This window comes from Antechinus flavipes, chromosome 2, assembly GCF_016432865.1.
Source record: "Antechinus flavipes isolate AdamAnt ecotype Samford, QLD, Australia chromosome 2, AdamAnt_v2, whole genome shotgun sequence".
In the NCBI taxonomy this organism is placed as follows: domain Eukaryota; kingdom Metazoa; phylum Chordata; class Mammalia; order Dasyuromorphia; family Dasyuridae; genus Antechinus; species Antechinus flavipes.
Genome location: NC_067399.1, coordinates 523,479,993 through 523,503,953, shown reverse-complemented (window position 1 = coordinate 523,503,953; position 23,961 = coordinate 523,479,993). Strand labels below are relative to the sequence as shown.

General features: G+C 34.6%; 1 protein-coding gene across 2 annotated transcripts in view; it reads left to right on the top strand.

Annotated features, from left to right (window-relative positions):
* The window catches only part of DMXL2 (Dmx like 2), a 154,817-nt gene that overhangs the window by 40,328 nt on the left and 90,528 nt on the right, over positions 1-23,961 (top strand). For both annotated transcript variants that reach the window (XM_051980656.1, XM_051980658.1), the window contains exons 7-8: positions 3,002-3,177; positions 5,957-6,140. In XM_051980656.1, coding sequence (XP_051836616.1) covers positions 3,002-3,177; positions 5,957-6,140 — 360 coding nt within the window. The remainder of the gene's footprint in view (positions 1-3,001; positions 3,178-5,956; positions 6,141-23,961) is intronic.

Sequence of the window (23,961 nt, the reverse complement as noted above, 5' to 3'; positions counted from 1 at the left end):
ACTCTTATGTAGGTTGAGCCAATATAATAAAAATGACAATACAACTTCAATTATACAGCATTATACCAGTCATATTAAGCAAAGGATTAATTTACAGAGCTAGAAAAAATAAAACCCAAAGGATTTCAAAGGAAATAATTTTAAAAAATGGGAAGGGAGAGGAACTAGGAGAACCATTATACTATTACATACTGTTCCATAAAACTCTCATCAAAACATGTTCTTTGAAAAGAATATTTAATTTTGCTGAGAAACTTCTTTTGGGATGAAATCACATATTATAAAATTTTTCATGTAGTACTAATTACTGCTTTCATTTACACACACATACACACACACACACACACACACACACACACACATTTTTTTTTTCTGACAATGTAATTTGAGTTTTATTTCCTTAATTCCTCTGCTTATTAGCCATAATATTGTTGAGAAAATTTTAGTTTCACTCTGGGTCTTCTATTGATAATATTTGAAGAAGTTATTCTTCTGGTCTTTTCACTTGTGTTTTTAAAAAATCCTTCACTTATAAAAAAACAGACTTTTTTTGGAGCATTTTTTCCTAATCCCAGTTTTGTTTTAAAAATCAATTGTGATTTCTTTCTTAAAGATTTTTTTTTTTTTTGCATTTCTAATGCTGTAATTTTTTCATTCAACAAATATTTTTATTAATCATCTCCTATGTGTAAATACCTACTTAGGCATTGAGGATAAATGCAAAAATTTGATTAAGACACAACCCTTGCTCTCATGGAGCTTATTGTTTGGCAAGAGGATATATTACACAGAATTATAATATATAATAATAATCCACAATAAATTCCTAAGTAGCAGCTTGGCCTGACAGATAGATCATCTGCATTTGGATAGGAATATCTGTATTCAAGTCCTGTAAATGAGAATCATTTAGATTATCAGTGCCCTGGATAATTATTTAGCTTCTCCCAACCCCCCCTCCAAAATCTTATTAATTTTACAGATCTATCAACTAACTTGAATATTTCTATAGACTGATAAAAAAGATGTTTATATATGAAACTAAACCTTTGTGTAGTTTGTTCTGATGTTGTTTTGAAAGGAGTGTTTAGGTCAAAGATCTCTTTTTGGCTTTTTACTTTGCTATTTTTTTAGAAATAGGAAAACTGAAGAGTTGATATAATTCTCGCTGTGATGTAATCTTTTTGCATATACTTTTCAAGAACGTGACCCAGTACTGGTTATATATTTTTCCCCTTTGAACATATAACGAAGTCAATTTTATCAAATACTTTACTTACCTTTCTGAGTCTCCTGAGAGACTATAAATTATTCTACTTTTCATCTACAACTGGTTCTTTTCTTCTGATTTCATTTAAATTAAAATTTTCATTATGATAGTTTCCTTACTCCTACAGGATTGGACAAATCTATATGATTTGGAATACTCTCTCTCTTTTTCTTTTAGCCTACTCTAGTGTAGACATATAATAGGGTGAAGGAAGCCATATGGTACTAAAAGCCATTATAAATTTCATTCCTTCATGGATGGCTATAATTAAGTAATTTATGATCTTTATGTTTTGAAGTGGAACAAACCAGTCTTAATAAATATTTATTGACTAACATGATTTTGTCAATGACAGACAAAATCTCTTGAGTCCATATTTAAAGTATTTACAGCTTGGCTGATCTTCATAGAGCTTGCACTAAGATACCCTTTAGGAACTCAGCGTCAAATCCATCCCTTGATGAGCTGTAGGAATTTTGTGTCTTTTATTTCTATAAAACTTGCTGCCTACAATTAGATTGTATTCCTATTGAATTCAGTGACTATAGTCTCTTAATATAGTGCCGAGTGGGTATGTACAATTGTACAATTAATGTTTGTGGATTGAATATATTGCTTCTGAGTTAAATTGTTGGTGCTTCAGAGAGCTCTCCTTGCTCCTTATTATCAATATAGAGATTCTGGGGATCCCTTAGCAGTTTGAGGATGAATAGAGGTACTTCTAGTTTTGGATAAGCATGTTTTGGGATTGAAGATGTTGCATTAAGATCTTTTTGGTTAAGAAGGAACTGAAAGGCCTGGAGTATTGGGCTGGTTTCTTTCATAGTCTGCATCTGCTCTGCTTATGTTAGAGGAGCCAAGATAGTCTGATTGAAGCAGATGGTACCATTTTGATCTAAAGCTAAGAGATATTTTCTGCCTCTGCTTCAGTGATAAAATATCCTTCACTAAATACACATGACTCAAACTCATATCTTCCTTCATGACTTTTAAAATCATAGTTCATTAAGTACTTTGATTAGATTTGCTTTTTTTAGGCTCTAATTTTTTTTAAACATGTTATTTTAGGATTATTTTCTCTGCATTTCAGATTTATTTTAGTCTAGAATCAAGGCAATCTTGGGAGATTTTTAAATGATATATATATATATTTTTTACATGAGACATTCCCCTAGTTAAATCTTGGTCTTTGATGTTTGCATATCAAGTGTTCACCCAGTCATATCCTTTTCCCTAAAGCTGTACTTTTGCCTTGTTAGCTGTCAGTCTTGTACTTAGATGTTTCTTTTTCTTAAAATTATGCTTTCTTCAAATAACTTTTTTCCTTCCTCTTCCTTAAAAAACTAGAAATGGTTATGAGTAAGTAGTAGTCTTAATAAGTGGTATCAGAGTCATGTAATAGTGTTTTTCAACCACTACATTGCATCATACTAGCTCTTCCTTTATTTGCTTGTAGGGTTCTTACAACCATTTAAAAAGAGTCAATTTAATTTTGTTTGTTTATACTATGTAGATCATAGTCTTATTTAATTAATTTTTAAATATTCTGCTTCACTAGAAGATTTCTGATTTGTGCATGTACAGATTAATTTTGGAGAAGGAAATGGTAAACCAAATATCTTTGCCAAGAAAACCCCAAATGGGGTTACAAAGAACAGGATGTAACTAAAATGACTGGGCAGTAACAACAATAGCAAAATTCATTTTTTATTGGTTTATCTTTTTCTGCAGGATGATTGTCTTTTAAAAGTGTGGTATCCTATGACTGGTTGGAAGTCTATTATACCTCAAGAGCATCAAGAATTGAAAAAAAAGCAGATATTTACCAACTTTTCATTTGTTTATTTGGCACATCCTCGAGCTGTAACAGGTTTTTCATGGCGTAACACTAGCAAGTTCATGCCCAGGTTAGAAAACTGTTTACATTTGAATGTAAAATAAATGCTGATTTCTGTTTTTTCAGTGCCTTAAAGGGTAGAGTTTCAAATAACAGGAAAGCACAAATGATGAGAAACGAATGTGGTATTTAGACTAGCAACTTAATAAAGCATTGGATAAATATAAAGGATAGGTATCAAGGAATAGAGGAAAATAGTCATTATACTGTCCTTATCCTAGACAAACTATAGAATCTTTTCAAAGGAAATATTATTCTGATCGTCTGATATCTTTAAAGGTATTAGGTAAATTTGCTCATGAATACCATAAGGATTGCTAAGAAATAGCAAACATGTACTTTAAAAGCTTTTCTAGGAATCTTTTCACCAACCATACTTGAGAAATTAGAGATAACAGTAGGAAGTGTGGAATGAAAATAAATGACTAATATAGATAATTAAGCAGATTAAATTTTTTTTTTTTTGAGAGGCATTTGAGTCTAAATGACTTGCCCAGGGAGACACACACACACACACACACACACACACACACACACACACACAAGTAAGTGTTAAGTGTCTGGGGCCAAATTTGAACTCAGGTTGCTCTATCTTGCTGTGCCATCTTGGCTGCCCTTGCAGATATTTTTTTTAAGATAAGGAGAGGAGATTTTTTTTTTTTTTTTTGAGAATCTAACAACAAGGATATTGGGGGTGGGGGGAAATTGGATGTTGGAGTTTCGGTTTTTCTAATTTTTTTTTGTTTTGTTTTCAAATATGAAATTAATAGCATGCTTCTTAATTGCAAGTATATTTGCAAAACGCTTTTATTATAAATTGAATCAGATTTTATTAAAATACTTTTTTGGGAGGGAAAATATTTTCATGAAGTATTTAAATGATTTAGAAAATTGTCAAGGTAGCATGAATAAAGTACTTTTATTTTGCCTTTTCCTAGAACAGGAGAACTTCCAAGTTTTATTTGATATTCATAGTTGTAATTTAGGGAAACTTTGACCTGACATTTTTGATTTATGTTTGAATGGTGGTACTAGGTATTCTTTCATATCCAAGATAGGTGAATCTTGGATTGGGGTTGTTGGCTAAAATCAGTCAATATTTATTAAACACATACTATATGTCAGGCCCTGAGATAAGTGTTGGGAATACAAAAAGAGACAAGAAAGCTCAAGGAGCTTACAACATGCAAGCAAATAGACACAAAGCGAGCTATATACAGACTAAATAAGAAATAAATAATGGGGAAGGCAATATAATTAAAAGGGATTAGGGAGTACTTCCAGTAGAAAGTGGGGTTTAATGGAACTCAAAGAGGCCAGTAGTCAGAGTAGAGGAGGGAGACTGTTCTAGGTGCAAGGGATAAAAGGAGAAAATACCCAGAGGTAAGAGATGGAATATTTTATTCATCGAACAATTGGGGACTAGTGTTGCTAGATTAAAAAATATATGTCAGGGAGTGAGGTATAAGAAGATTGGAATGTTAGGAATGGGATAGTACTTTGAATGCTGAACAGAGCATTATGTGTTTGTTCCTAGAGACAATAGGAAGCTTCTTGAATTTATTGAGGAAGGAAACATGATCAGATCTCTGCTATAGAAATACTATTTTAATGGCTGAATGGAGAATGAAATAGAGTAGAGAGAGACTTGAGGTGGACACAGACAGACTCATCTTCAGGCTATTGCAATAATCCAGATGTGAAGTAATGAGGACTTGTGGTAGAATGGTGATAGTGTTGGAGGAGAGAAAGGTTGGGAGTTGTTGCAAAGGGGAAATCCCTAGGTCTCGGCAGCAGCTTGGATGGTGAAAGATTGAGGTAACAAGGGCGCCTTCGAGGTGGCAAGCCTGAACCACTGAGAGGATAGTGTTATCCTCCATAGGAATAGTGAAGAGTCTGGGAGAGATTAGGAGGAAGGATATGGAGTCTTGGAAATCTTTTTTCTGCCAAGGACTATTTGGAGATTTATATCATCATTCATGGGCCATTAAAATTATCTTATAGAATTCAAGCAGTGGGAGGTTGTTGTACCTAGCTTTCAGGTCATCATTGCTTGCATTTGCCTTAGCAGATGATTTGGCAGCCCTTATACAGCCTGAGAACTGGACGTTCCCCATCCCTGCTCTTGGAAACCTAGAGCGAAGAAAGCATCAAAGAGAGTGATCAGCAATATCACAGCTTGCAGAGAGGTCAAGGAGAATTAAGCAAAAAGTCATTGGATTTGATGACTAAGAAATCATTTTTAATTTTGGAAACAACAGTTTCAATGGAATGATACTGAAAGCCTTATCTTGGAATATTTTGGGAACTTGGGCTCAGCTATGGCAGCTGGACCTTCCTATTTGGATTATTCTTTCTTAAAAGAACAGTTAACTTAGTTGTTTTATGGCAACAGAATGTGTCTCCAAATGTTTTCCCCTCTTCATAATAGTATGTGTTATCTTCACAAGAGAGAATTGGGATGAAACAACCTGAATGAATCAATATAAATTCATCACCACAACTAGGAAAAACCTCATTTTTGCTAGTTATTGCCTTTGTAAGTGAAGGATCACACTGCTAGTTATTGCCTTTATAAGTGAAGGATCACACATTAGATATTTAACTGATGGTGACTAAACTGATGAGATAAAATTGTATGTGTGTGTGTGTGTGTATACATGGTATCTATGTAGACCACATATATGTGGACCACATACAACCACACACACACACACACACACACACACACACACACACACATATTCATTTATATATGGTAATCTTGGTCTATTTCTATTTTTCTTCAGGGGTTCTGTTTGTAATGTGCTATTAACCTCATGCCAGGATGGCATCTGCCGTCTGTGGGCAGAAACCTTATTACCAGAAGACTGTCTTCTGGGGGAACAGATTTGTGAGACGAGCACTTCCAGCATTGCCAGCAGTCTTTCTCATTCTGGAAGACAGAAAGACAGAATACAACATGCTCTCGAGGTACTGTGTTGTTTGTGTTGCCCTCAATACTTGATAGGGGTGTGTGTGTGCAATGTTTAATAGGGAGATAAAGATCTCATGGGAAATTCACAAACAAAGCCATCACTTTATTACATGGTAAAATGATGACAATTCAGATATTAACACGTTGTTGACTATTTTTGTTCTGATGATAAAAGCAAATGTAGATAAATTCAATTGTCTTATAAAAAAGCCAATTTTAAAAATAATTTTTCAAATAAAAGTGATGAAAGTATCTATTCATAAAGATATATTCTATTTTTATGTAATACTGACTTACTTTGTTTTGCCTTGCTTATAAGGGGAATATTGCTCAAATTTTAGACATTACCTTTTGGAAAACATATTTTTTATTTTCATTAGCCATATTTGAAAGCAAATGTGATTTTTAATATAAGATTAAGATAGTCTATGATCTCTATTGGAATTATTTGTTAAGCTGATTGTTAATAAGCATCTGCAAAACTTTTACATATTCACTGGAGATTAATTGCATCATCCATTTTAAGCACCAGATAAAGTTAATACAGAGGAACCAGCTCAGAGTAAGGAGAGATTTGTGTGTGAAATTGTAAAATTTAGTTACTCTTCCTTAGATATAGCACTGTGTTTAATACTTTTCATGTCTTGTGCTTCATTTCCCTTTATGGATAGCAGAGTATTATCATGAAGAGAGACCTTCAAAATCTTTATAGAAATCTACCCCATCTTTACCTTGGTTAGTTTGCCTATTTTTCTAGCATTGTGTTTATTACTCTCAAGTATTTTGTTGTTATACCTGTTTTTTCACTGATACCGTATAAAGCAGAATTGAAATAGATGATGTTTTCACCTGAATTATCAGATAAAAAAACCTTCAGACATTTCCCAGCAGTATTTTATTTTATGTTTATAAATAGTGTTTTATTTTTTCCAATTACATGTTAAGATAGTTTTCAGCCTTCATTTTTTATAAGATTTTGAGCTCTAAATTTTTCTTTCTTCCTTCCTCTGTCCCTAAGATGAGATTATACATGAGCAATCATGTTAAACACATTTTCACATTAGTTATGTTCTGAGTGAAGAAAGCATAAAAGGAAACCCCCCCACAAAAAACCAGAAATAAAAACCAGTGAAAAGTATGCTTCAATCTGCATTGAGATGCCATAGTTCTTCTTTTTGATGTGGATGTCATTTTCCTTCATGAGTCATTTGAGATTGTCTTGTTGAGAAGAGCTAAGTCTTATCATAGCACAATATTGCTGTTATTGAGTACAATATTCTCTGATTCACTCAGCATCAGTTCATGTAAGCCTTTCCAGGTTTTTCTAAAGTCTGCCTGATCATCATTTCTACAGCACAATGCTATTCTATTACATTCATATACCACAGCTTGTTCAGCTATTTCCCTCTTGACAGGCATTGCCTCAATTTCCAGTTCTTTGCCACCACAAAAAAATGGTGCTAGAAATATTTTTTTATATGCGGGTTCTTTTCTTTTTTTTTGTGATCTCTTTAGGATAGAGACTTCCTAGCAATATTTTACAGTGATTACAAATCCTTCAATAAGTATTTATTGACTACTATATAATATACCAAGTACCATGCTTGGTTCTAGAGATGCAAATAAAAAGAATGAAATAACTCCGATTGTCAAGGAACGCAAGATTTTTCTGTATACTTTTGGATCAATTTTATGTTCTTTGACTCAGATATTTGGCATTTGCTTTTTTTTTTTTTTTTAAAGAAATGATCATATGTTGTGTTTGAATTATTTAGTCTTCGTTTATCTTTATTATTTCTGGGCTACATGGATTTAAAATTAACTTTTGAAGTAGATTGTTTTTGTTTTTCTTCTATAGGGCTGATGGTGTTGCATGATTATGCATGAGAAATTTTTTTATAGCTTTTTATTTACAAGATATATGCATGGGTAATTTTTCAGCATTGACAATTGCAAGACCTTTTGTTCCAACTTTTCCCCTCCTTCCCTCTACCCCTTTCCACAGATGGCAGGTTGACCAATACATGTTAAATATGTTAAAGTATAAGTTAAATACAATATATATATATATATATATATATATATATTACATATGAGAAATTTAAAGTTTATTTGTGTATTCTACTAATAAAGATAAAACAAAAAATTTAGCTTATTCTTTTCTAGAAGATTACTCAGACATTCTGCATTTATCCTTTTAAAAAAAATATTTATTATAGCTTTTTATTTACAAGTTAAATGCATGGGTAATTTTATAGCATTGACAATTGCCAAACCTTTTGTTCCAATTTTTCCCTTCCTTTCCTCTCCCCCCTCCCCCAGATGGCAGGTTGACCAATACATGTTAGATATGTTAAAGTATAAATTAAGTACAATATTAGTATATATGTCCAAACAGTTATTTTGCTGTTCAAAAAGAATTGGACTTTGAAATAGTGTACCATTAACCTGTGAAGGAAATCAAAAATGCAGGTGGACAAAGGTAGAGAATTCTATGTAGTGGTTTATAGTCATCTCCCAGAGTTCTTTCGCTGGGTGTAGCTGGTTCGATTCATTACTGCTCTATTGGAGCTGATTTGCTTCATCTCGTTGAAGAGGGCCAGGTCCATCAGAATTGATCATCATATAGTATTGTTGTTGAAGTGTATAATGATCTGGTCCTACTCATTTCACTCAGCATCAGTTCATGTCAGTCTCTCCAGGCCTTTTCTTACCAAACAATAATATTCCATAATATATGAATATACCACAACTTATTCAGCCATTCTCCAATTGATGGGCATCCACTCAGTTTCCAGTTTCTGGCCACTATAGAGAGGGCTGCTACAAATATTCTTGCACATACAGGTCTCTTTCTCTTTTTTAAAATCTTTTTGGGATATTAGCCTAGTAGTAACATTGCTGGATCAAAGGGTATGCACAGTTTGATAACTTTTTGAGCATAGTTCCAAATTGCTCTCCAGAATGGCTGGGTTTGTTCACAACTGTACCAACAATGCATCAGTGTCCCAGTTTTCCTGCATCCCCTCCAACATTCCACATTATCTTTCCCTGTCATTCTAGCCAATCTGACAGGTGTGTAATGATATCTCAGAGTTGTCTTAATTTGCATTTCTCTGATTAATAATGACTTAGAGCATCTTTTCATATGGCTAGAAATAGTTTCAATTTCTTCATCTGAGAATTGTCCGTTCATATCCTTTGACCATTTATCAATTGGAGAATGGCTTGATTTCTTATAAATTAGAGTCAATTCTCTATATATTTTGGAAATAAGGCCTTTATCAGAACCTTTGATTGTAAAAATGTTTTCCCAGTTTATTGCTTCTCTGCTAATTTTGTCTGCATTAGTTTTGTTTGTACAAAACCTTTTCAATTTGATATAATCAAAATTTTCTATTTTGTGATCAATAATGATCTCTAGTTCTTTTTTGGTCATATATTCCTTCTTCTTCCACAGGTCTGAGAGGTAAACTGTCCTATGTTCCTCTAATTTGTTTATAATTTCATTCTTTATGCCTAGGTCATGAACCCATTTTGACCTTATCTTGGTGTACGGTGTTAAGTGTGGGTCAATGCCTAGATTCTGCCATATTAATTTCCAATTTTCCTAGCAATTTTTTTCAAACAGTGAGTTCTTATGCCAAAAGTTGGGGTCTTTAGGTTTGTCAAACAATAGATTATTAAAGTTATTGACTGTTTTGTCCTTTGAACCTAACCTATTCCACTGATCAACTAGTATATTTCTTAGCCAAACCAAATGATTTTGGTAACTTCTGCTTTATAATGTAATTTTAGATCTGGTATACCTAGGCCACCTTCATTTGATTTTTTTTTTTTCATCAGTTCCCTTGAAATTCTTGACCTTTTGTTTTTCCATATGAACTTTGTTATTTTTTCTAGGTCATTAAAATAGTTTTTTGGGAGTCTGATTGGTATAGTGCTAATTAAATAGATTTAAGTAGTATTGTCATCTTTATTATATTTGCTCGCCCTATACAAGAGCATTTAATATTTTTCCAAGTGGTTAGATCAGACTTAATTTGTGTGGAAAGTGTTCTGTAGTTTTGCTCATACAGTTTCTGATTTTCCCTTGGCAGATTCCTAAATATTTTATACTATTGGTAGTTACTTTAAATGGAATTTCTCTTTGTAATTCTTTAACTGTTGGATTTTGTTAGTGATATATAAGAATGCTGATGACTTTTGTGGGTTTATTTTGTATCCTGCAACTTTGCTGAAGGTGTGGATTATTTCTAATAGCTTTTTAGTAGAATCTCTGGGGTTCTCTAAGTATACTATCATATCATCAGCAAAGAGTGATAATTTGGTTTCCTCATTATCTATTCTAATTCCTTTAATCTCTTTCTCAACTCTTATTGCCAAAGCTAGCATTTCTAATACAATATTGAATAGTAATGGTGATAGTGGGCAGCCTTGTTTCACTCCTGATCTTATTGGGAATAGTTGCACTTTATCCCCATTACATATGATGCTTACTGATGGTTTTAAATAGATGCTACTGATTATTTTAAGCAAAAGTCCATTTATTCCTATACTTTCAAGTGTTTTTAATAGGAATGGATATTGGATTTTATCAAATGCCTTTTTTGCATCTATTGAGATGATCATATGGTTTTTATTAATTTGGTTATTAATATGGTCAGTTATACTGATAGTTTTCCTAATATTGAACCAGCCCTGCATTCCTGATATAAATCCTACTTGATCATGGTGTATTATCCTGGGGATGATGTTCAGCTTGGCTGGGTAGTTTATTCTTGGCTGTATTTCAAGTTCTTTTGCCTTTTGGAATACCAGATTCCAGTCCCTTCGATCCTTTAAGGTGGAGGCAGCCAGATCTTGAATGATCCTTATTGTGGCACCTTGATATTTGAATTGTTTTTTTTTTTTCTGGCTGCTTGTATTATTTTTTCCTTAGTCTGATAGTTCTGAAATTTGGCCAAATTATTCCTTGGAGTTTTGATTTTAGGGTCTTTTTCAGAAGGTTTTTGATGAATTCTTTCAATGCCTATTTTACCTTCTGATTCTATTACATCTGGACAGTTCTCTTTGATGATTTCCTGTAAAATTGTATCTAGGCTCTTTTTTTCAATCATAATTTTCAGGAAGTCCAATAATCCTCAGATTATCTCTCCTAGATCTATTTTCCGGGTCTGTCATTTTTCCAAGTAGATATTTAACGTTTTTTCTAATTTTTCATTTTTTTGGTTTTGCTTGAGTGACATTTCTATTTGTTCAGTTCTGATTTTTAATGAGTTATTTTCTTCATTAGCTTTTTTTTCTTTTTATATATATCCAATTGAGTTTTAGAATTGTTTTGCTCTATGGAATTTTTTTTCCATTTCACTAATTTTTTTTTTTTTTTTTTAGTGAGTTATTTTCTTTTTCCAATTCACAAATCCTACTTTTTTGGGAATTCTTTATCTTTTCCAATTCACAAATCCTACTTTCCGGGGATTTTTTAACCTTTTCCCATTCACAAATTCTGTTTCCCTGCACTTCCTGGAAATTCTTTACCTTTTCCAATTCACATTTCAGGAAGTTGTTACTCTCTTGCATAGCTTCTCTTTCATTTCCCCATTTTTCTTCTAACTCTCTTTCTTATTTGTTTTGTGATTTGATTTATCTAAATCTGAGAGAGCAAGATTGAGATCTCCCACTATTATAGTTTTGCTGTCTATTTCTTCTCGCAACTCTCTTAGCTTCTCTTTAAGGAAGTTAGATGCTATACCACTTGGTGCATATATGTTTAATACTGATATTGCTTCATTGTCTATAGTACCCATAAGTAAGATATAATTTCCTTCCTTATCTCTTTTAATTAGATCAATCTTTGCTTTTGTTTGATCTGAGATAAGGATGGCTACCCCTGCTTTTTTGACTTCACCTGAAGCATAATATTCTAACTCTCTTTTGAGATTTTTAATAGTCTCTTCTAGGAGAGAGTTATGTGATAGGGGCCAGATAACATTCCTCTTTGGGGTATTGTCTGGAGACTGTTTGCTATTAGTCTCCTCAGGGTTGCAAATCTGCTCTCTTTCTGTATAGAAGCTATTGATCATCCTTCTGATTTTTTTACTCATTTTTTAAAGCCTCTAGGGTCTGCCTTCAGGGCAAGGAGGTTACCAGCTTTCTCTGCAAAGCAGGGATAGATATATGGACGACAGCTATCTTGTGAATGGGTTGCAAAGAACAGTGAAAGAGTGCTCTGGGAAAAAGTTCCTCTTCCCCCCCTCCCTCCCCACCTTCTCTCACTCCCAAGTGATTCAGACCCAGTTAGAGCTGCGGAAATACCCAGTGAAGAACCCGGCTATGTGGATTAGTGACTGCCCTGAGGCTAGAGGTCAAGCAGTGAACGTGTCACTACCCCAGACTGAAGCCTGCTGTGGGGCTGTGGATATATTAACAGCTGACCAGCAAATAGTCCCGCAAGGACTGGAAGTGTCTGCCCCAAAGTATAGATGTGCTGTGGAAATTCTATTGCCCCAGGCCGAGCCCCGCACTGTGCAGATTGGAGGCTGCCCTGCGCTGTGCCCCTATGCTGTGCAGGTTTGTAACTGCCCCAAGGAAAAGCCCTGTACTGCAGAATGGGGCTGCACAGTTCTGCTGTGATCTGTGCTGAGTCACTTCTGGTTTTGAGTAGGTATAGGCAGATCCTGTTAGGTTCTGGCGATTTTTAGAGTTCCCTCTGTTTTTGGCTTTGATTTCTCTTCTGATCTGCTGTTTTGCAATCAGAGCAAAGCAATCAGCCTATGCCAGCGTCTTCTCTGTAATTTTTCTAACCACAGAGGCAACCCCTTCCCTATCTGCTCTGTTTGCTAGCCTCTCCTACTTTCCTGTTTGCGCTGATCTGTTCCGGCTCCTCAGGACAAACCTTTTCTGACAAACTTCCAGATTATCTTTGGCTGGTAAGTTGTTGTACTTCTAATCTTCGGGGGTTTTACCAGTCAAGCGCTATTTTTGAGGCTGAATTTAATAATTGGTCGTGAGGTTATGAGAGAGCTTAGAAAGTTGCATGTGTCTTCTCTGCCATATTGGCTCTGCATTTGTCCTTGAAAGAAAATTAGACAACATTGTCTAAAATGATGCAAAAATGAATTTTGCATTAATGGTAAAGGACAGAACTAGCAGTATCGAATATTTTGAGCCAGCAATATTGTAATGTTCTCCTTTGGTTTTCTAGGGGTTTCTGGACCATCCTTCATTTCAGTTCAGTAATCACTACGAGAATAGCCAAGTGTTAAAAGTCCAAATTCTTTATTATCTCCTTCAAAGTCCTATCTCCTTCATTTGGGGCTTGGCTAGTTTTATGGAGAGCCTTGAGACAGGACTTGGTCTCAGTGGAGGAAATGTAGGAGGCCAGGCCAGCCACCATGAGGCAGATGAAGATGGAATTGAATCTCTCTCTCCTTCCCTCCGAGAGCTTAAGCTCCCAGCTTATCTGCTCTACACTGAGTATAAGCTAATTATTACATCACTAGGAAACCATTATTTGTTATAAGATTAAATCAATCATACTGAACTTAGAGAACTATTAATCATCATGCTAAACTAGATAACCATTTTCTTATCAATTTCCAGAATCCTTGTTTCAGAGTTCTGGCCCATAACATCTCCCACTTTCTTTTGTTTTAGAACATAAAGTGGTCACACCTCCCTGACTTCTCAAGTTGATGAGAACCCCAGAAAGGAGGTGATCATGCCCTCCCTGACTCCTCAAAACAGGGGTGAAAACACCAAAGAAGGAGGTGATCACGGCCTCCCTGATGTCTCAGGAAGGGAAATGAAAACACCAAAGGAAATGGGGAATCAAACCAGATTAGCGCGTTTCTGAAAGGTCTAACTTTGAAACAGGTATACATAAATCCATCAACATGGGAGTTATCACATAAGCACATAGCAATATAGCACAGGCTAGTAGTGATATAACAAACAACATGAATCAACATGAGGAATTATATATGTCCATAAGTCCTAGAAATAGTCCCAAACCAATCTGTTGTCCATATGTGTATTCACATGTGTAGGGAATCCAATGATTCCTGCAAGTTTTGAAATCCTGTATCAGTCTTATCATGTCTCAGAGAATCCAATGATACCTACTGGTTTTGAAGTTCTGCAACAGTCTTATCAACAATTTTTCATCTCAGGGAATCCAATGATTCCTGTAGGTTTTGAAATTCTGTAACAGTCTTATTATCAGCCATGCTCTTTCAGTGTCAGATGTTTTTTAGGTCTTCTCCTGTGTTTCGAGGTTTTTTTCTTTTTTCTGTCTCTCTTCAATGGACAAGGCTAATACAGCCCTTTGGCACCCATCTGATGCCTTCTCCATCTGTAGAGACACATGGAAACCCTTTTCCCTAAGCAGTTAACCTCTCTGGTCCCTTCCATTTACCACTTTCTGGATCTCTCCACATCACCTGGCGATTATCTAAAGATAGTGGAGCTGCTCACACTGGACATTTCCCTTCTGTTGGGTTATAAAACCTGTCTGCCGGAGCCAATGCATCTTTATCAAAAGTTAAAAAATTAATCGTATAGAGGGCTAAATTTACAAGTTCTCTAGGGTTACCTGTGGCTTCCCCTTTCTTTTGTTTTTGGAGGAGCATCTTAATGTCTCTGTTTCTCCTCTGTACTATTGCCTGTCCTTGAGGATTAAAAGATATGCCAGTGGTGTGTAAAATCTTATACTGTGCATAAAAATGTGCAAAATGTTTAAAAGCATATGCAGGTCCCTTGACTGTTTTTATTGCTTGTGGCACACCCATAATTGCAAATGCTTGGATAAGGAATTCAGCCACCACTCAGGCTGTCTCTTTTGCTTCTGGTACTACAAAAGTGAATCCTGAAAAGGTATCTACCACAACATGGATAAAAGACAGGCGACCAAGATTTATAATGGGTCACATCCATTTGCCAAATTTCACTGGGTCTGAAACCACAAAAGTTCTTCCCTGGAGGGAACATAGGAGTGTGGAAAGGAAAGCAAGCTGTACAGACTTTTACTATGCTTCTAGTTTCCTCTCTTCTTATTCTAAATTGTAAATGTAAAGCTCGAGCATCCTGATGATATTTAGAATGAAATTCCTGGGCTTATTAAAATAAAGGAGTATTAGCCAACATAGTTAGAAGGCTATCTGCCTTTGAATTACCATCAAAAATAGGACCTGGAAGTCCACTATGAGAATGGACATGCAAGATATAAATCTTACCTGGATGCTTTCTCACTTGCTCATGAAGTTCATTAAAGAGCTGATATATATTGGAAGCTGAAAATTTTATTTGGGCTGTGGCAATTCTTTGAACCATACCTACTAAATAGGCTGAATCTGTTACTATATTTATATCTCCTGGATAATAAGAGCTAGAATGATTGCATATAATTCATTCTGCTGAGTGGATTGAAAAGGAGTTCTGACTACTCTCTTTATAGTTAAGTCATGAGAGTATACAGCACAAATATTATATATTCGTGCATCTGTAAAGTTAGTTGATCCTTTAAGAGGAACTTTTTCTTCAAGAATCCATTGCCAATTATGTAATCGTCTGTTTATCTTTAATGGAGACCCATGTGTAAAATTTGGAGCCATGGCCAACAAAATTTGCCACTCTGGGATGGTTTCACAACATACATTAATTTGTGCATTGGTATAAAAGGCATATATCTTGTTAGGCCTTATCCCAGATAATTGTATTGCTTGCTTAATGGCCTTTAATAAAATTCCAGCCACAAGCACTGAGTAAGGAGTAAGGCTTTGTTCTGGTTGTGCTGGGAGATCAATCCCACTCTATCACACTGTCTCCTTGATGAAGGGCTGTTGTGGGTGCCTCTTTTGTAGCAAAAACGGATATTTCCAAGGGCTTTTGAGTGACTCTCTCCACCACATTGGATAAAGCCAGTTCAACTTCTCTCAAAGCCTCTTGAGCTTCTTTTATAAGCTGGTGTGGTGAGTTTAAAGCAGTGTCTCCCCTTAAAATGTCTTATAATAATTTCAATTGATTGGTAGTTAAACCTAACACTGGACGCATCCATTGGATATATCCTGTTAATTTTTGGAAATCATTTAAGGTGTCCAACTTCTCTGTTCTTAAAGAAAGCTTTGTACTGTAAGTGCCTTGGGATATACTTCATATCCTAAATATTGAAAAGGAGCATGCCTTTGAATTTTTTCTGGAGCTATGTGGCAATTTGTAGTTCCTTAGTGTTTCTATGGTCTTTTGTAGACATGCTTCTAACATTTGTTCCTCAGGTGCGCATCCCAATATGTCATCCATGTAATGTAATAACATTACTTTTGGAAATGCTTTTCTTACTGGAGTATGAGCAGCAGCAAACCTTTTCATATCCTCCTTATCTAGAGAGATAGAATAGAAACAATCCTTAATGTCTATATCCCAAAGAGGCCATTCTCTAGGTAATTGAGTAGGAGATGGAAGTTCAGGCTGAAGAGTTCCCATAGTTTCCATCTGTTCATTCACTTTTCTTAAATCAGACAACATTCTCCATTTTCCAGATTTCTTTTTTTATAATGAATACAGGGGAATTCCAAGGACTTAGAGAAGGTTGTAAGTGTCCTTAGTCAAATTGCACTATATCTACTAAGGCCTGAATTTTATCACTTGTTAAGGGCCACTGTTCTACCACACTAGTGTGTATCAGTTTTCCACTGAATAGGAACATGTGAGAGTGTTGGCTGGCCTTCAACAACAGCCCTGCCTAAAAAGCTGAAATACTCAATTGTAATCCTAACTGTTGTAAGATGTCTCTTCCCCATAAATTGATGGGGATTTTTTCAATTACAAAAGGAGTAAAAACTCCTGTTTTACTTTCAAATGTCCATCTCATAGGGATAGCAGTAACTTCAGCTGCTATTGATCCTCCTATGCCAGACATGTAAATGTCTGCCTTAATCTTTGGCTAGTGACTGGGCTAGCTGGTACTGCTAATGACTATGATCTACACCTGTGTCTACCAACCCTTCCGATGGTATGCCATTTACGTAGATAGTGAGCATAGATCAGGCAGCTGTAACTGCTGCAGTCTAGAAATTCCTGGATTCTGCTGCTTGGAGTCAGAATCTGGGCAACTATCATCAGATAATTGAGTATTTGGTGTCAGTATTTCACAGGCAAGTGCCAGGGGAAATTATTTTTTGAGGATGTTTTTTTTTTTTTTTAAACCACTCTGTGTGTGTGTGTGTGTGTGTGTGTGTGTGTGTGTGTGTGTATGAAGTGGTTTGCTTAATACAGTCTAAAACAGGGAAAATAAAGATGATATAAAAACCATTTAAAAGGAACAGAGAAAAAGAAAGATATTTTGCTAGGTGCCTGAAAGTTATGCATTATTACAGTTGAATAGTGTCTTTGGTTTTGAATTTCCTGGAACCATTTGTTTTACAGTGTTCATTGCTTATTTATTTATTTTTTTAAGGGATCAAAGTCTGGAAATTTATTTTTATTATGTTTCTGTTTTCCTATTTTTCATTTCATCGTCTTTATTTCTGTTGAGGGTATTACAATCCTTTTAATTTTGTAACTAGAATTATTATCATCTCTTCCCCCTCTCTTCATATATCTATTGAATTGCTACCTCTGAACTATATCTTGTCCCATTTTCTCTACTTGGTATGGTTAGTACGTTACTTGTGGCTCTCCTTGCCTTTTCCACTATTTTAACAGTTTTATTGGATTCTAGCATTCTGTTTTCTTACTTCTCCAATATGTCCTCTGCAAGGGCACCAAAATAATCTTCTTGATAGATAAGTCTGGCCTTCGCATTCTTCTTACTTCTTTAGCTTTCTGCTATTTCTAGTATAAAATTCAATGAACACTTTCAGAGACTTGCTCAAGAGTACAGTTTATTCCCTGTACCTGTTTGTTACTTTGCTAGAGTGCAAAAACAGGCCTCACTACATTTTACCTTATTACCAGGTGTTCCCCATGTTTGGAATTCTCTCATGCAGCTTAAATATGATTTTTATGGGAATTCTTTCCTGATTCTTGCTCCTCTTTTTTAGTACTTTCTCTCTCCTCAAATTGGAATAGATATACCTATATTGGTCTAGGTGTTTTAGAAGAGACTTTTAAATTTTGCTTTTGGATTCTCTGAACTTTCACTTGGGTATAGAGTAAAAACTTATTGCATTAGCATAGGATAACCTGGACATTTCAATGGATGTCTTCAACAAACATTAAAATATTGCTCAGATGGATGTTTCTTGATCTACCATACTTTCTGGAATTTGTTTTTGATGAATTGGTCAGTAAACATTTATTAAGTGCCTAGTATGTGTTAATGTCTAAGGATATAAATTAATGCATATGTTTGACTTTTCTTTTTCTTTTTTCAAACTTAGGAAAAAAAACAAAAAAGAAAAAATGTCATGTACGTTAGATCATATAAGAGTGTTCAAAATATGTAACCAATTCCATTTTAGAAAAGCATATATGATAATAAAACACATTGTATTCAGAACTTTCCATCTTTGCTTCCTTATAGGTTTTCTTTTGTTCTCTGCTATGCTCTTTTCACTTTATTCGTTTTTCCCTTTTCTTCTCTCTCCAATTCCCCCAAGCAGGCTATAATTAAGCATGACTATATTTATATTCACACAAACATACACACACACACACACACACACACACACACACACACACTTTAAAATCATTCAGTTAATCAGCATTTATTAAATGCCTTGTGGAATGCTAAGAGAAGCAAAAGATAACTCTTATAATCTATAGACTGCTTCCTTCCTAATGGTACAACCATTTACTCCTTGTGTGGAAGAGGGAGTTTTGTGATTCACTGACATTGGTCTCTCTGCAATTCTCAAACAAGATACTCCATATCCTAAATCTTTGCATTTTCATTTATTGTCTCTTATGACTAGAACGCTCTTTCTGTTCATTCATATTCCATGTGAGCATTTGGACAAATGCTTGTTTGTGACCCAAGGAATTTTGTGCCATGGAATGTTCACAAGACAATTTTAGCCTGAAAATTTTCAAAGATACATGTCTTAATCACATGATTACCTTAGTTTGGATCCTCTTAAACATCTCATTTTGAGCAAAACTGCTCTAACCTGATTGGACTTGCCAAGATGAATTATCTGTAAGCAAATAGTTTTTAAATTTATAAAAAATTGCCAATTGAATTTTTCTTTTTTTAATCCTTTTTTAACTTAGCATTTTATTTTTCCCCAATTACATGTAAAAACAGTTTTTTTAACATTTGTTTTTAAGATTTTAACATTTAAAATTTGTTTTAAAAATCTGATTCTTTCCATCCTTCCCTTCCTCTTTCCCCTCATTGAAAATACAATCAATTCAGTATAGGCTATACATGTGTAGTCATATAAAACATTTCCATAATAGTTGTGTTGTGAAAAAAACGTAACCCCTTCCCCCAAAAAACAAACAAACAAAACCAACAACAAAATCTTTAAGAAATACAAAGCAAAAAAAAAAAAAAAAAAAAAAAAAAAAGGTGCTTCAGTCTGTATTCAGATACCACCAGTTCTTTTTCTGCTATGAATAGCAATTTTCATTACAAGGCCTTCAGAGTTGTCTTGGATCATTATATTGTTAATAATAGTTATGGCTTTTACCACTGATTGAACATCTTACAACACTTGTTACTTTTGTACACAATGTGTTTCACTTTACATCATTTCATATAAGTCTTAATAGGTTTTTCTGAGAGCATCCTGCTAATGATTTCTTATAGCGCAATAGTATTCCTTCATAAGCACATACCACAATTTATTCAACCATTCCCAATTGATGGGCATTCCCTCAGCTGCTATTTTTTTTTTTTTTTTTGCACATAAAAGAGTTGAATTGTATATTGTTTGCTTCTAGTTTTTTCAGATTTCCTTTTTAAAAATTAATTTAAACATTAAACACAAAAGAAGAAAACAGAAGAGTGAGATTGTGAACTTATGTTTCATAGTTTTTTTTATAATGTGTATTAAATTTAACTATGATAGTTTAAAAAATTGCATATCTTATCTATATCCCTTTTGAACTTCTGTACCCTTTGTAGTTTTAAAAAATGTTTCATTGATACTTCTGTTTTTGAATCTGATATTATTTAGACTCTCATCCTCCCATAGAAACCTTTCCTTTTAGTTAATAACTATAGTCAAGACAAAGAAATTATCACCACATTGTTCATATTTTATTCTGCAACTGTAGTACATAGCTATTCAGCCAAAAGGATAGTAGACCTGCTTCCTTATCAGGTTTCTTATGTCATACATAGTTGGTCACTGGGCATCAGTTTTGAAATGTTTCAAAATTGTTTACTTTTACATTTTTGTGGTCATTGCGTAAATCGTTCTCCTGCTTTGGCTCACTTTTATATCATTCATATTAGTATGCCTAGGTTTCTGTGAATTTTATTATATTTATAATTTATCACATTCATTTGCCACAATTTCAAGTTGATGGGCATTCATTTGTTTCTTATTATTCTCTTTGCTACTCTGAAAAATACTAATATAAATTTTGTATCAATTATAAATATATCAGTATAAATATACTTCTTTGACTTCCTTGGAGTACAAACGTAGTATTGCTACTACTGGGTAAAATGGTATGCATAGTTAGTGACTTTTTGGATAATAATAATAGCTTGTATTTACATAGTTCTTTAATTTATGTAACATTTTACAAATGTTACCTTATTTTGCCCTTACAACAACCCAGCGTGGTAAGAGCTATTGTTAATCTCCATTTTGCAGATGAGCAAACTGTGGTTAGCTAGCCAGTGCCTAAATTTAGATTTGAACTTACTTTTGACTCTAGGCCCAGTATTCTGTCCATTGTACAACCTAGCTGGGATTCCAGATTGCTTTCTAGAATAGTTGGAGTAATTTACAACTCCCTCAGTAGTTCATTAGTGTCTCTGTCTTTTTATAACTCCTCTAGTAATTGCAATTTTCATTCTTGTCACCTTTTTCAATTTGATGGGTGTGAGGGAGGACATCATATTTATTTACTTCTAATATACTCAAAACCATATTATCTACCAGCTCTGCTCTTCCAAATGGTTTAGTTATCAGTGGAAAGGGAGGCCCTGACACATTCCCATTTGATACTGTTCAGTATAAACAGCTCAGGTACCACCTATTCTATGAAGTTTTTCCTGATGTCTTCTCCTCTTTTAATCACCTTGTGTCTATTTTGTACATTAAAAAAAAATGTTTTGTGGACTGCCCTACCAAACAAAAACTTTTGGTTTTATTCTAGTGTCTTCAGCCCTCTTAACACAGTGCCTGGTGCATAATAAGCAATTAATAAATGTTTATCAATTGATTGTGGGTCATTTACAATTTTGAATCTCCTGAGATACCTGGTATTCCATGATTCATAATTATCTGCTATCATTTGGAAAACTATGGCTGGCTCTTATCTATAATCAACCAAAGAATAATTGTGACTAATATATCATTGCACCTTATCCATAACAAATGAGAGATCTACCCAAGTGCTTTGTTGAGGAGGAAGCTGATGGGTTCATCTATAGCCAGTGTTCCAAGGAGTATAACTTTTCAAAAATGTTTTCTCTTTACCCATTTTGTTGCTTTGCTTGTCAAGAACTCTTGAGTTCATACTTACATCTTTATCATGCCACTTTTTCTTCAAACAAATTAATATTAACTTATTTCATACCCTGTATCCTATCTTTTCTGGATTTTATTATAGTTTCCTGATTTTTAATGGTGATGGTTCTTTTCCTTGACTCTATCTCTCACTTTCCCTTAATCTAGTCGCAAGGGAAATAATGGAGCAATGAAAAACACCTTCTGATAATCTTTATAAATGCAGTTGTTTTGAATGCTAGGACATTCTGTTTTCCCTAGCATGTAGGTACTTATTTTGTGATAAATCAAGTTATGTCTTTTACAAGGAAGGTCAGAGTCCTCAGTATACAGTCATATCCAGTGGATAACATTTTCAGACCTTGTCTAAGATGTCAGTACCTTGTCCTGGATTTGCTCCAATAGTTATTGAGATCATTGTTACTAGATAGACTATCAAAATTGCTTTGCCAGGTGACTAGATGAGAAAAAAAGATTTGTAGCCTTGGACATGAGGAAATTAAATTTCTGAAAGCTAGATCTCTTATGAATAGATGTTAAAGACTGAGAGGAGTATTAGATAAGGCTTTATTTTTTTCTTTTGAAACTCCTTCAAGGCCTTTAAAATGTATATCTGGTTCCAAAAATCAGATAGCTGTTAATAATAAACCTGGAATTGGACTATTTTATTTGGGCTGAACATAGTTCAGTCCTTCATTATGGGAAAGATAAGGACTTTCTTGTCTATCTTCTCCAGTGACAAGGACTCAAGAAAGGGATCAGCCCATCTGGAGCACAGGGTGATTGCAGTCATGGGTCATACAGTCAATCCTTAGCATTTTTGCAGTTATCTTTTGTGTCTTCAAATATGATTTTATGCTTATTTTCACAGTAGTACCCATGTGTATTTGTGGGTATAGATGATAGAGAAAAAAGAAAGATGATGTGCAACCTCATATTCACAAAAAGGAAAGTATAGAAGTGTTTGTGAATCCTCTCCAGAAAGTGCTAGATTCCCTCTTCAAGTACTCAGTTGAAGAATGTAGAAAACGGAGAAAGAGTTAAGGTTGTGGGTAAATAAGCTAGTGGTTCTCCCATCTTTTGGCTTCATTCCTTCAGCCTAGTGAGGGGCCTTCTTTCCCTCCTGCTCATGTAATTAGGTCTGTCCTGTGAAACTCAGATTGAGCTGAGACATGTGCGGTTTTTTTCAGAAAAAGTTCAGCGGCAGAAAGGGAGATTAGAGATGGCAGGTGTTAATTACTTTTCCTTTTTTTTTTTTTCTTAAAGTCTCAGGATTCTTCTGACATAAGTGCCCCTGCCCTTCCTTTATATGTTATTTAATGCTTACTGTGTTAGGAAAATCTCTAGTGAAAGATTATAATTTTTGTGGTTGGGGGAACCTAACTTCCTATTCATGTTTTTGATTTTTCTACTTAAGTTTTCTAGGTAAGTTATCCCAGCTAAAGTTGAGGATTAACTATATGTGATTAGGTAGATTCAGGTTATGACCAATTTGAATGCTTACTTATGAGCTGATAGGGAATTTTTAAAAAAATTTTTATTTAATAATTACTTTATATTGACAGAATCCATGCCAGGGTAATTTTTTTACAACATTATTCCTTGCACTCGTTTCTGTTCCGATTTTCCCCTCCCTCCCTCCCCCCACTCCCCTAGATGGCAAGCAGTTTTATATATGTTAGATATGTTGCAGTATATCCTAGATACAATATATGTTTGCAGAACCGAACAGTTCTCTTGTTGCACAGGGAGAATTGGATTCAGAAGGTAAAAATAATCCAGGAAGAAAAACCAAAATGCAGATAGTTCACATTCGTTTCCCAGTGTTCTTTCTTTGGGTGTAGCTGCTTCTGTCTGTCATTTATCAATTGAAACTCAGTTAGGTCTTTTTGTCAAAAAAAATCCACTTCCATCAAAATATGTCCTCATACAATATCGTTGTCGAAGTGTATAATGATCTCCTGGTTCTGCTCATTTCACTTAGCATCAGTTCATGTAAGTCTCTCCAAGCCTCTCTGTATTCATCCTGCTGGTCATTTCTTACAGAACATTAATATTCCATAACATTCATATACCACAATTCACCCAGCCATTCTCCAATTGATGGGCATCCATTCATTTTCCAGTTTCTAGCCACTACAAACAGGGCTGCTACAAACATTTTGGCACATACAGGTCCCTTTCC